The 13603-nt window shown below is 39.7% G+C and overlaps 1 protein-coding gene across 5 annotated transcripts in view; it reads left to right on the top strand.

The window, feature by feature from the left end:
• Nucleotides 1-10073, top strand: part of TCEANC2 (transcription elongation factor A N-terminal and central domain containing 2) — a 45870-nt gene extending 35797 nt beyond the window's left edge. For all 5 annotated transcript variants that reach the window (XM_059884791.1, XM_005204597.5, XM_005204598.5 and 2 more), the window contains 2 exon segments: nucleotides 1504-1697; nucleotides 9037-10073. In XM_059884791.1, coding sequence (XP_059740774.1) covers nucleotides 1504-1697; nucleotides 9037-9225 — 383 coding nt within the window. In that variant the 3' untranslated portion in view covers nucleotides 9226-10073.
• Nucleotides 10074-13603: the final 3530 nt, after the last annotated feature.

The raw sequence follows: 13603 nt of genomic DNA, 5'->3' as shown, positions 1-13603 counted from the left end.
AAATAAAGACAAGAATACAGACTCACATAGGCCTTTCACCTATATTTGATTCATCCAGTCCAGTTCAGTTCAGTCGCTCAGTCGTGTCCGACTCTTTGCCACCCCATGAATTGCAGCATGCCAGGCCTGCCTGTCCATCACCAACTCCCGGAGTTCACTCAAACTCACGTCCATCGAGTTGGTAATGCCATCCAGCCATCTCATCCTCTGTCGTCCCCTTCTCCTCCTGCCCCCAATCCCTCCCGGCATCAGAGTCTTTTCCAATGAGTCAACTCTTCGCATGAGGTGGCCAAAGTACTGGAGTTTCAGCTTTAGCATCATTCCTTCCAAAGAACACCTACTATTAAAATTTGGTCCTATTCACTTTATCTTTCCCCTTCCTGTGTTTTTGTGCTGTTACTGAAGTATTCTAAAGCAAAATCTCAGACCTTTGGTCATTTTAGTTCATACTTCATTCAGTATGCATCTCTAAAAAAATACGTTTTCTTACATAGCCACAATGCTATTATCATACTTAACAAAATCAACAGTAGTCCTTGGCATAATTTAATAACCAGTGTATATGCATATTCCTTGTTTATCTCCAAGTGTATTTTGATTGGCTTATTCCATTCAGGATTTGGATTGCACATCACATTTGATAGTTTGAACTCAAAAACTCTTTTAATCTTTATCAATCTATAACCTTACTGCCTTTTATAAAAAAATGTCATTGACAGTTGAAGAAACCAGTCTGTTGTCCTGCAGAATGCCTCACATTCTGGATTTGTCTCTTGTGCTATAATTTAACTTACTCCTCTGGCTCACGTATTTTGTTTTAACTGGAGGTTAGCTTTGAATGATGAGTTAGTTGGGTTGTGGTTCATTTTTTCCTCAGAAAGAGAGTGCAAGACTACTTTGTAGGTAGGTCTGTGAAGTGCTGCCTCCGTCTGATAATCCCACTCAGGACGCTGAGATTGATCAGTGGAGGTGATGACAGCCCATCCTTCCACTGTAGATTTCCCCATCAATTTTTCATTGACTGTGTTCACCCACTATTGATTGTCACCTAAATAAATTATTTCATTGTGGGCCACAAAAATTTCTTTAAATACTGTCAATTTTACCATATTCATTAGCTGAATAAAGAACATTTTATCAATAACTGGGACTGTTTGGTTGTCCTAAAATATAACATGTACTGAAAAGACAAGATAAATGCTTAATTCATTTTCTTTCATTGCAAGTTTTGGATTAAGGAGTTGGTACCTTCGCTGTTCCGTTTTAAGTATCTATTGATCATGCTTCTGTTTTATGACTTATTGCATTAGCTGACCCAGTGGTTCTTCCCTAGTGATTATCTCATTAGCTCAGCCTTTGAGACAGAGGTCTTCATTTGCACAAGAGCCTCTACATCCTTAGGTATGTGAATGACTTGCTAAGGGCCACACATCAGTCCTTCCAGTCCTACACTTCTCAGAAGACAGAACAATGTTTCCTTTGGTTTCTGTTCTCTTGTTCCAGGTCATACTGTGAACAAGATGCGTCAACACTCAGATTCAGAAGTGGCTTGTCTTGCCAGAGAAGTTTACACTGAGTGGAGAACTTTCATAGAAAAACATGTCAATAGACCTTCCATAGAAGTCCGAAGTGATGCCAAAACTGAGACATTTAGGAAAAATGCCCAGAAATTACTCTCAGAAGCCTTGGAATTAGAGGTAATGTCTTGGTTGGAATGTGATTATTAGATATTCTTGGTTAAATGACCTTCACATTTTCACAATGAACTTTCATTCTCTTTAGGACCATAACTATTCTAATTTTATTTTTTAAAGATTCTGGATTTGTAAACATTCTGGGAGACAGTGTTATGTAAGGAGTGCAGGCATTGGAACTAGCAAGACATGGATTAAAACACTGGCTTACGTATGTACTGGTTGTGACACCTTAGGCAAGTCTCTTAACATTTCAAAGACTTTATTTTTCAATCTGTAAAATGAAGATTATAATTCCTACTACCTAAAATTTTTGGAAAGATTAAATGAACTATATGTACAAAAGAATAGTATAGTGCCTATTGGTTAGAAGTCACTTCATGAATGTTGGTTCTTTCCGATTTTTGAAATCCTTTCCGTAACAAATACCATATGATACCATTCATATATGGAACCTAAAATATGACACACATGAACTTATTTATAAAACAGAAACACCCGCAGAAATAGAAAACAGACTTATGATTACCAAAGGGGAAAGAGATTAGGAGATGGATGAATTAGAGTTTGGGATTAGCAGATAACAAACCACTGTATACAAAATAGATAAACAACAAGGACCTACTGTATACCACAGACAACTGTATTCCATATCCTATAATAAACAGTAACGGAAAAGAATATATACACACACACACGCACATATACATACATATAATTGAATCACTTTGCTATATTCCAGAAACTGGCACAGCACTATAAATCAACTATACTTCAACAAAAATAAATGAATAAGTAAAATTCTTTCCCACTGAAGCAAAAGTTCTGAGATGGACTCTTATGCAATATCAATGGCACAATAAATAACTGTTTTTTGAAAAGACTACTACATTTTTTGTCCGCATTCTACCTTTAGTTCTAATGCTTATAATCAGTTGACTAGACATAATCTCTATCATCTTTGGGACCAGCAGTTAGATGGTGTTAGAGGTACAAATGCTGGAAGAGAAATTTTTGTTCATTAGCAATAATATCAATCATCATCATCAAATGAATCTTATATTCACTTAGTATTCTGGGAAAATCAGACATATAACATTGGTATTTTTTCCTCCTCTCAAGGTACCCCTAATAAAGTATCCTTAAAGAATGATTTAATAATATTAACAAAAAAGAAGCAATTCAGAAGTTTGATTTAAATACTCGACTAGATCTGTCACTATATTCTCTAAAAAAATATTTTAACCTTTCTGTCTCAATTATGCATCCACAAAAGAAAGGCAAATGGATTTGTGTATATTGTTTACTTTATTTAAAAATAAAATTTTGAGTTTTTAATACAAACATGATAGAAAATGGAAAAATATAGAAAGGAAAAATAAAGTCACCATTGAACCTACTATCCAGACATAATCTTGTTAACATTTTGGTGCATTTCCTGTTGGTAAATTATTATAGCTTTTTCAAAGAATTGTGGTCAAGTTATGATTATCCCAGGTTTATTAAGAGTCTGTTATGTTATGTGCTAGCTGTTCCGTAAAGTATTTTTATTGATTATTTAAATGACACTGCACAAAATTGACAATTATTTATTTTTATGTTATATTTAATCTTGATCGGTATCAGTATCATCTTGTATATAGTTTTCTATTATTTTATCTATCTCTACTTTTTGTGTTTTTAACTTTTACTGTCTATTTGATGGTTCAGTGAATTAATATACTGTAAGTTTGTTTAACTTTTCCTAAAGAAGCATTAATATGAACATTAAGCCCTTGGAAGAGAGAAAAAAATACGAAGATCGTAAGTCTAATTTTCCAGAGTCATTGATTAGCCAACAAGACTTGATATTTGATATTTTAAGAGAAGTTTATTTTCAAATAAACCAAAATTATTGCAGAAACATAGAGTGTGGATATATAATATGTAGTTAATGTGGTGGTAAATACCAGTTCCCTATGGTATCTTTTTAAGTAAATGATAATAACGAAGCTATGCTTGTAAGGATTAATGAGCAGTTTGCCTGCTATATTAAACTCCATAATAATTATCCTTTTAGTTTATCCATTAATTATCCTTTAAATGGCACATCAAGTGGTAAGCACTCAAGTGTTACAAAGCAAAGTTAAAAAAGTGATACATTTGTTAGTGCTTTCCAATATAATTAGAAAAAAATATCAGATTAAGCATAGTTGAATGGTTTTGCTCACAAAGAGTAAATTTTAAAAACTAGAAGCGTGCATCTTACTGTCTTTCTTGGCCAAAGAAAGTCAATCTCTTTTCCTTGCATAAACAGCACTTTATAGTATTTTTATATATAGTTTGATACATCAGAAAAGATAAATACAAACACTTTTTAAAGTTAACTCTTAACACCCATCATCATCTGAAACATTTTCATGTTAGGGTAAATCAATGAACCATCTAATCCAGTATCTGGTCTTTGACAATAAATAATGCTGAGTGCATTCATATCAGACATCAGATCTCCATAAATGTATTTTATCAGGCAGAAGTAAACCATTGGGTAAGTTATTGGCCCAGTGACTTAAAAGCTTTTGCAATTTGATTTTAGCATGTGTTTTTTTTTCAAATCTACTTATTACGTTTTTATAGAAAGTAATGTTTCCATGATATTTGTTTTGGTCTAAGTAGTGACAGCCACAGATGAAGAATATATACACACAGCCCCAATGTGCATCTCTCTATTACTCTACAGATCTTACTTTCCAGATTCGTGGATTGTTTCCTTGTTCTTGGAATAATGGAGTAGATGAATAAAAACTCATTGTTGAGACCCACGCTCCATTCCCCTTTACTTTCTCCCTTCTAGATCTTCTTTGTTCTTCCCTGCATTTTAGATCTTTCCTCATATGAACGTCCCCTGTGGTGTCATTCTCTTACTTCCCCTTCCTCATTATCCACTCCCCTTCCTACCTCACGGCCTGTGATCATTTTCCTATTATGCCATTAAAAAAAATAAATCTGATTCTCAAAGTGAGCCTGTTATCGTTAAGAGTTATGAAGCACTGGCTGGTTGGCCCAGTTGGCTGTCAGATGGTGCTAATGAGACCCAGGTCAGGCGTACATCCCCATATGGGACTGTTAGTTTTTTCTTTGCTTAATGGCCTCAGACTGCACCTCTGGTTTTGACCAGCTCTTTAATAAATGTATTCAAATGGTCAAAAAGGAGTGTGGGTATATATGTACAAGTTCAATCATGCTATTGGAAAACTCATACAAAGTTTCCTTTAGTGGATATTCAATTCCCCAAGTGTTTAGTTCTGCTACTACTGGTGCCAGCGGAGAATGCGAACATAGATGAACTGCAGTCCTTATCCTAAGAAAGTTTACTGTCTCCTGACTAAGAGCCTGCAAATAATATGAGGCAAGATGAAATCTGTCTGAAATAGTGGTACTAGGAAGAGGTGTAAACACACAAAAGACAGAACAGTGAAATCTGATGGGGAAATCTGGGAAAAGTCCATGGAAAAGACAGCAGTTGAACTAGCCTTAGAATGGTTGGAATTTGCTCACTAGAAAATACATATAAAATAGAAACATATTTCATCTGCTATATATAGGATTTTACTGAAAGAGCAGAAAAGGAGGGAGGTATACATGGGGAAAGAGGAAATTCATTTAACAAATATTTACTGAGCACTTAATATGTGCCAGTACCTATGCTAGGCATGGGGAATTTAGAAATGGATCTAGCATGGTATCAGCCCTGGAGGCACTCACAATCTTCTGAGGGAAACAGGCAAATAGAAGTTATAATACAGTGTGGGAAGTTCTGCACTTCAGATAAACACACTAAGAAGAGTTTCTTCCCTTGCTGTTAAAAAGCTTACAGTCATGGCAGACGTCACTAATTGATGATGGCCCCATTTCTTCTGAGTCCAAAATCCTTGACATAAGACAGCTCGGGGTAGATGTGTTTTATATCTTCTCCCAGTTTGTCCATGATTGGACAACTCAATAACACATTTTCAACCCATAGGTACAAATATATAAGGAAGGCAAATCAGATTTTCTGTCTCTAGGAAGCTGACCTAGGAAATACCAAGAAACAACAACGGAAGTTTTGAAACAGAAGGAATCTTGGAGGAGTTTCAGGAAGCAGAAGCTATGGATAGAGATGTATAGCAGGAGGAGAGAATAAGGCAGTTAGAACTGATAGTAAGGTAAATGAAAAGGAGCAAAAATATGTGAAAAAGAGATCAGGCAGATCATGAGAGACACAGAGAAAGGATTTGGCCCATAAATAAATCTCCCTAGGTTCCTTACAGCATTCTTGTTCCCATTCGTACGTGTGTCCCATAGCAAAGTCCCTTTTTCTCAAGGTCTTAGTAAGACTCTGGTCCTTTCACCTGAAGTTGTTGTTATTGTTGTTCAGTCGCTAAGTCGTGTTTGACTCTTTGCAGTCCCATGAACTACAGCACGCCAGGCTTCTCTGTCCTTCACTGTCTCCCTGAGTTTGCTCAAATTCATGTCCATCAAGTCAGTGATGCCATCCAACCATCTCATCCTCTGTCGTCCCCTTCTCCTTGCCTTCAGTCTTTCCCAGCATCAGGGTCTTTTCCAGTGAGCCAGCTCTTTGCATCAGGTGACCTAAGTATTGGAGCTTCAGCTTCAATGCTTCACCCAAAGGGGCTTACCTAAATTACCAGGTTAGGACCCACTGGGAAAGACTCTTAGCTTGGGTAGGTTTGGAATATCCAAAGGCGTTATAAGAGGCGTTTTTCACTTTGTGCAGTGAACACACTATACACAAGGATACATGATGAATCACTTTCCTTTATGGTTTACATTTTAGTATTACGAATGTTTTTCTTCATGTCTTCATTCTGACTGGCCTTCATTTAACAAGAGGCATCCATGAGAATCGTTAGTTGCTTGCTTCTCCTTCCCATCACATCACTGGGATAGCTCCGGTCCTCCTGCCCCATGGTTTTCTGTGTACGCACCTCTCCTTTCTAGGGTGTGACTTAAGGGTAGGGTGTCAGGTCTTTTCTGCTTGGGTGTCTCAAATATCTAAATCAGACCACACTCAGTGGTAACTCAATAGCTATTTGTTGAATGAAGTATGAATAAGTATTCAGTTCTGTGAATTTCAAGGTACTCTCAGGTTCTTTATATATATATATATACACACTATAATTTAATGGAATGGCCATGATTTATTTTTGCAAAGGAGCACGTACCCTTCTTCCCCGAACAACCACTCCCCTCAAAACGAAGGAAAAAAACGGACTTTTTTCTTGCCCGTTATATCAAGTGAATCTCTAAACAGTCGGTAAGTAACCACCCTCACACTGGGATGAGGAACCCCACATTGGGGTGAGGAGCCTCTCTTGCAAATGTTGCCGGACAAACGCTGGGCAGACGGCCGGCCACCCTTACCACCTTGTAAAGTAGTCTGGTTCGGGGGCTGCCTCAGGCTGGGGGCTAGTTCATTGCCCACCCAGGAGGCCATGAACGCTCGAGGAATCTGGGTTTTAGAGAGCTGTGGCGCCAAGCCAACTCACTCCAGCACCCTCCTTGGAGATGATCAGTCAGTCATCAGGACCACAAACCTCCCTGAACGGCTTTCGTCTGTTACATCTAAGCAGACGTCTGGGCCTGGATATTCATCTTCTCTCTCTCTGTCTCTCAGTCCTATTCTGCTCCCCTGCTTGGGTCTCATTTCTTCCAGGATTCTTCATTCATTTTGGTCTGTTGGTCTCTCTTTTTTGTTAGGACACTTTTTATCAAATGTCAGATAATCCTTTTTTAATTTTTGGTGCATTTTTTTCTTAAACTTGTCCTTTTTAAAGTATAAGTACAGTACATATATGTACAGCTCACTGAATTTATCACCAAGCAAATGGCCACGTCACCTGGCCTGATCCTACTCTTTCTCCAGGTCTCACGTCAAGTGCTCACTCTTTCCTGGGCTGGGTCCCTTTGCTGTATCTCAGTGCCCCAGAACTTGCTTCTGTTCCCTCTCCCAGCCCTCGCTACACTGCCAGGGTCTGCTCCTGTCTGTCTCCAGCTGGCCCATGCTCTCTGTGAAGTCAAGAGCTGTATTGACATTGTTCACTGCTCTTTTCTCAGCCCAAGCACATAGTAAGTGCTGAGTAAGTATCTGAATATATGGTTGGGTAGGAGGGAAAGAGTGAAGGAAAAAAAAGCTAACGAGAGAGAAATTTGTTTCCTGTTTTCAAGGAATTCATTCTCAGGGAAGACAACACCATTCTGTTGTGAAAATGACTACGGGGAGCTCAGGACATTATGGCAGCCCTGAGAAGAACTTGTAGTCCTTTAAACTAGGATTAGCTTTTTTGCTTTTTGTATTTTAGCTACACATACAAATAGGAATGCGTTTCCTGGGACATTGTGTCTTGCTGAGAGAGCAAGTACCTGTGCAGAGGTGTAGAGGTGTGTGAAAGCAACTGAGCATGCTCAGGCTAGGCTGGAGTCAGGACCAGGGAGGCAAAGAGTGAGCGATGCGCCTGGAAAGGAAGGAGTGAGGGGGTCCCCAACCAGCAGCCCAGTCTGGCCTACATCTGGAGCATGTGGACAAAGTCCCAGACCTATCCTTCTTTGATCAGGCCTGTGGCTTCAGGAGGGCTTGGACCTGAGGCGCACACCCCAGCATAGCCACAGATCCTATCCTCTCGGTCCTTTTCTGCTTAGCTGACCCTGTCAGGGTCTCTCCAAACTCACATGGTCCCTCAGGAGGCTATGGGGGCAGTGAGTATGGTAAAAGGGAAGAAACATGAGTGTTCGAGTCAGAGTCCCAACTTCTCTTAATAGTTGTAAAATCTGGAGCATTTCTTTACCTTTGAACCTGTTTCCTCATTTGTAAAATGAGATAATAGGAGTTGTTAAGTGTTAAATGTGAAAAGTGATTTATAAACTGCTTAACACACATTTAGGATCCAGACCCAGTGTTTAAAAATGCTATAAGGGGTTAAAAAGCACTTTCAAACAAACAAACAAAAAGTATACTCTTACACTGATTTATTATCCTTGGTCTTCGTTTCCTGGTTGGTAAAGTACAGGGCCCAGAGCCCAGAACCCATTGCTTGGTTCAAGCCAGTTTCCTGTTATAATGGCAAATATTACCACCCGGCAGGGGTTGTGAATGAGGTCCCTGTCACAAAGCACATGGCCTTGTTCCTTAATTGCCAGGGTGGAATTAATTTGCTCTTCCTGTTTCTCTTGTGACAGGAAGTAGATGTCCTTGAATTTCAGTTGATTAATGGAGGCCTCTGAGCAAAGTGCTCCAGCCTCTCTTGCTTTTAATCTTTATGCAATGCAAGGCCCTAATTTGATAATTTTTCTGTTTTTTTAGATGGATCACCTACTGGTTGAAAATATTGAACGGGAAACGTTTCATCTCTGCTCCCGCCTCATTAATGGGCCATACCGGCGGACGGTGAGAGCCCTGGTCTTCACATTAAAGCATCGAGCTGAAATCCGGGAGCAGGTGAAGAGCAGCATGCTGCCAGTCGGCACGTTTGTACAGACCCACAAAAAGTGACCTGAGGGTGGTTCCAGCACTGGGCTGGGCAGAAAGGAAAATGGGCCTCTCTCTGCCATTCAAAGATTCTTTTGAGTTTGGGCGATGGTTGATGCTGGCTGTGCTAAATTTTCCCATGGTGCCATTCCTTCAGACAGAGGATGCAGAGCCCTGGAGACAGGCCTGCAGGAAATGCTTCATTAGCTGGAGTGCGCTGGGGCTGCCTAACAGGACGAGTGCTCGCTGTCACTAGGAAGCGCAGTACGGTTGCCATCGCCCAACACAGTGAAAGGGTGACGGATTTCACTGTGAGTATGCCAAGGACACCTCTAAACTTCCCCCGCGTCAGGCGGATGAAGTTACTGCTTTATTTCACCACCCTGCAGGTAACTGAAACTCAATTACCGCTGCTGCTCACTCGGTTCCATCCCCCCGAGTTTAGATAGCGCCAGTGCCTCTCAGAACTCCCCCGTCTGTTCTCTTTGCGCTACCCCAGGGGTGAGCCTGCTGGAGCCCGCCAGCTACCCCTTCTTTGCAGAACTGACTTATCTGAACGTTTCAGCTCTCCCTGGAAGACCTTCCGCACACTGGTCTCCATAGCCCCCATGCTGGGGTTTCTAATGAGGAGCTGGCCTGAAGCGTGCCCACTCCTTGGAGTTTATTTGAATATGCTGGCTGCCTCGGTTTAGGGCTCTGTAGAAGATACCTAATGGAATTGCTCTTGAAATGAATTACTGTAAGAGAAAAATTATATACATATTTTTTTAAAACAAAATACCTGTATATAGGCTTGCTTAAACAATTATGGAACTGATACTTGCTTTTTTTAAAAAAATAATAAACTGGGGCTTTTTTCCCCTAAAACCAAAGGTATGGCTTTTTCATTGAAAAGTGTTTTGAGGTGAGAAAAGAGTATAGTTGGTGAAAATAAAGAATGATTAGGCAGGAATTTAGGGAGATAGAATGAGACCCCAAAAAGACTTTTTAGGTTAGGGGAGACTGGAGCATGTTTGTAATCTGAAAAGAAGGAGCCAGTAGAAAGGAAGAAGTTTGGGGAATTCCTGTTTGGTCCAGTGGTTAGGACTCTCTGCTTCCATTGCAGGGGTTCCAGATTCCCTGGTCAGGGAACTATAAGGTCCTGTTAGCCTTGGGGCTTGGGCCAAAAAGAGAAATTTAAAATCCAGAAAAGGAAGAGATAGATTAAAAAAGCAAGGACACCGTCTCGCTCTCATTTTCTCTCTCATACACAGTTTTTTTCCTGATATTCTTGATAGTAAGTTGTGTACATCGAAGATCTTTATCACAAATGACAATAAACAATAAGCTATGCGGAACCTCAAAAATATTCAAGAAAGTGAAGAATAAAGCAACAATACAATGCCATTTTCACCAATAAAACTGGAAAACATTTAAAATTAAAATGCCAACTTCTGTTGAAGATGTGGTGAAATGGTCCCTTTTTACACTGATGGTGGGAATATGAATGACCACATCCCTCTTGGAAAATAATCTGCCAATATTTACTCATATTTAAGACAACGTCTGTACACTGACCCAGCAGAGAAGTTTCCTAAAGAACATAATCCTTGTAAGGACATTGTGTGCAGCTTTATTGTGGGAGGAGGAAGACTGACAGTGAGTAGTCAGTCATTGAAAAGAAAGTATGACTTCTGCATCCATTGACCTGAAGGATTGACCAAGATGTATTAAGTGCGGGGGCAGGGGGGTGGGGGCGAGAATTTACAGAGAAATGTCTTTAATAAGAATTCAGTTTTATAAAAAGGAAGCAAAAGAATCCTATATATGAATATATGTCTTTGTACAGGATTATATGAGCAGTGTATGAAAGGGTATGTATCAGACTATTTCCACTGGCTGCCTTAGGGAAGAGAGGGGAGCCAGAAGATGGCATGAAAGGAAATAGGAGATGGGGAAGAAAAAAGTCTAGCAAAATGAAATATGCCAATGTAATGATGTTGAATGTATTTGTATGATTTTATATGTACTTGTGTTTATATTTTTGCTGTTATAGTGGATTAAGCTTATCAGAGATTTGTTTATTTTAGAAACTTTTTTGTTTGTTTGTTTTTTAAAGCAAGGACAGAAAGAAAGGGCCTAACATTGTCTACCTTCTAAGTGCTAGATCCTTTTCCTAAGATAATTTATTAGCATTTACATTGATCTTTATACAGTTTAAAAAAGCCTGTTGAATCATCTCATCTATTTTATTACTAAGTTTTGTTTCAGTTTTTTTAGATTTCTTCTTTTATTTGGCAGTCATTTGCTGAGCACCCATTCCATGGTGCCTTGTGGATACCTAGCGGGAGCTACAGATGAGACCCTGAGGCTTACCAAGAAGAAGTATCTTGTTCAGTTTCCCACTGCTAGTAACTATGGGAAATTGAATAATAATTGCTCAGCACTGTGCTGGACATTTTTAAAAATACCCAATTAAAGATGAGAAAAGTAAGGCTCACAGTAGTTTCATAACTTACTTAAGGTCACACGGATAGTGAATAGCAGATCTAAGCCTCAAAACTCAGGTGATTTGCCTATATATAGCTTCCCTGGTTGATTTCATCCACGCTTATGGTTTCAAGCGTCTTTTACATGCTGATGGCAATCCAGTTTGTATCTTCAGCCCATCCCTGTCTCCCAAGTGTCAACCCCTAGATTTCCAGGATCAAGTTTGAAGGGTCTTTTGAGCATCAGGTGAAGGTACTTGGACTGATGCCATGCAGGAACTGGTTAGTATTTTGGATAAGTGGCTGTGTAGAAGAGAAGCTGGAGCAGGGAGAGAGACCGGAAGTAGGAAGCTTCATTTATAAACAGCCAAAGGGTTCTGCTAACTTAGGAGCCCAGAGTAAGTTGAAGACAAATCGCTCTATGGCTGAAAGGCTTTGGTGGTGATAGTTGGAAAGTAAAATGATTGCAGAGATGTGCTTTGGAGATTTGGAAAGCAGGCTGTGTTATTTGTGGCTGTTTTCTCCTTGATGCACGTGCAGAATTTCCATGAACACTAATGGAGCTATTCTGAGTGCTTGCCGAAGGGAAGCCTGCCGACATCCATCCAAGCTTGCCCACCCACTAAGAAGCACCTCTGAGCTCCAGCCTCTTAAAAATGAAAGGGTCAGGTTGTGAAATGGGGTGAGAGAAGTTCTTGGGACCTCTGAGTTGCCCGTAAGTCTAGGCATGAGTATGTCTTCTGAGTGTGTTCAGTTGCTGGAGAAAATTTGGGTGAGTAAATACTCTTAGAATCTGCTCCAGCAGCTTATTGATCCTTTTCTTGTGGTTGTTAAATTGGAGGTCCTGGTCTTTGGAGTAGGGAGCTTGTCTGTTCATTCACTCAATAAACAAATGTTGCCCACCTCCTCTGTTCCAGGGACTAGACTGGCACTGGGGAAACTGCAGTAATGAAGATACAGTTTCTACTTTTCAGGAATTCTTAGTCTGGTGGAGAGACAAACACATAGGAAAATAATTACAGTATAGCATATTAAGTGCTTACTGTAGATATTTATGTACAATGTTGAGGAAGTGGAGAAAGTGGTGATTAACACCATTCTAACGCAGAGTCAGACATGACTGAGCGACTGAACTGAACCGAACTGAACTGAAGGGAAAGGAAGTCTTCACACGGAGTTCTTAGCAGAGGGGTCAGTATGTGTGCAAAAGCACAGAGGTATAAAGTGCATGGCTTCTTTCAGTAAAGGCAATAAAATGGGTGGTAGAAGCTTAAGGGTCTTAGGAATGGAGAGAAATTGGGCAAAAAAAAGTAGATAGGGCCCTGGAGGCCTTGTGAAGGAGTTTGGACTTTGGCCTTCAGATCATGGGAAGGCATGAGAAGTTTCTGAGGAAGTGAGAGACCTAATAAGATGTGTGTTTTAAAAAGATAAAGACATTCCTGTATAAACAGATACATAAGAAAAAAACTTAATGATTTAAAAACAACAACAATTTAAGGCAAAGGAAAGAAACACTAGAGATTCAGTAAATTAGAGATTTTTTTTTTTTGGACAAATGAAGTTTAGAGTTGATGATACACTCTAATGATATCTGAGAGTCCCAGGTTTGAAAAATGGCAGGAAGCTCAGATAATTCATTTACCGTGTTCAGTGGTGAAGGAACAGGCAGCTGGCCTTTTTTCATTTATAAAATATCAGGGTTTTAAACTTGTGCCTGTCAGCCTTGGTTTTCTTTTGCTGCAGCCTCAGGCCTCAGAGCCTCACTCTGAGATTTGTAATGTGTTTTGGATGTGTTTATCACAGCCAGATGGGCTGAGGGCTCAGTTTGTTACTGCCCATTATTGCTATCAAAGGGAGTCCATCCAGAAAACAAGGCTTTGGAGCTTCGATTAGTTTGGTGATGCTGCCTCGGTTTCAGAAGAGAGATGATTTGA

The sequence above is a fragment of the Bos taurus genome, chromosome 3 (genome assembly GCF_002263795.3).
Source record: "Bos taurus isolate L1 Dominette 01449 registration number 42190680 breed Hereford chromosome 3, ARS-UCD2.0, whole genome shotgun sequence".
NCBI classification, from domain to species: Eukaryota; Metazoa; Chordata; class Mammalia; order Artiodactyla; family Bovidae; genus Bos; species Bos taurus.
Note: the sequence above shows the minus strand (reverse complement) of the source record. Positions and strands in the feature narration are given on the sequence as shown.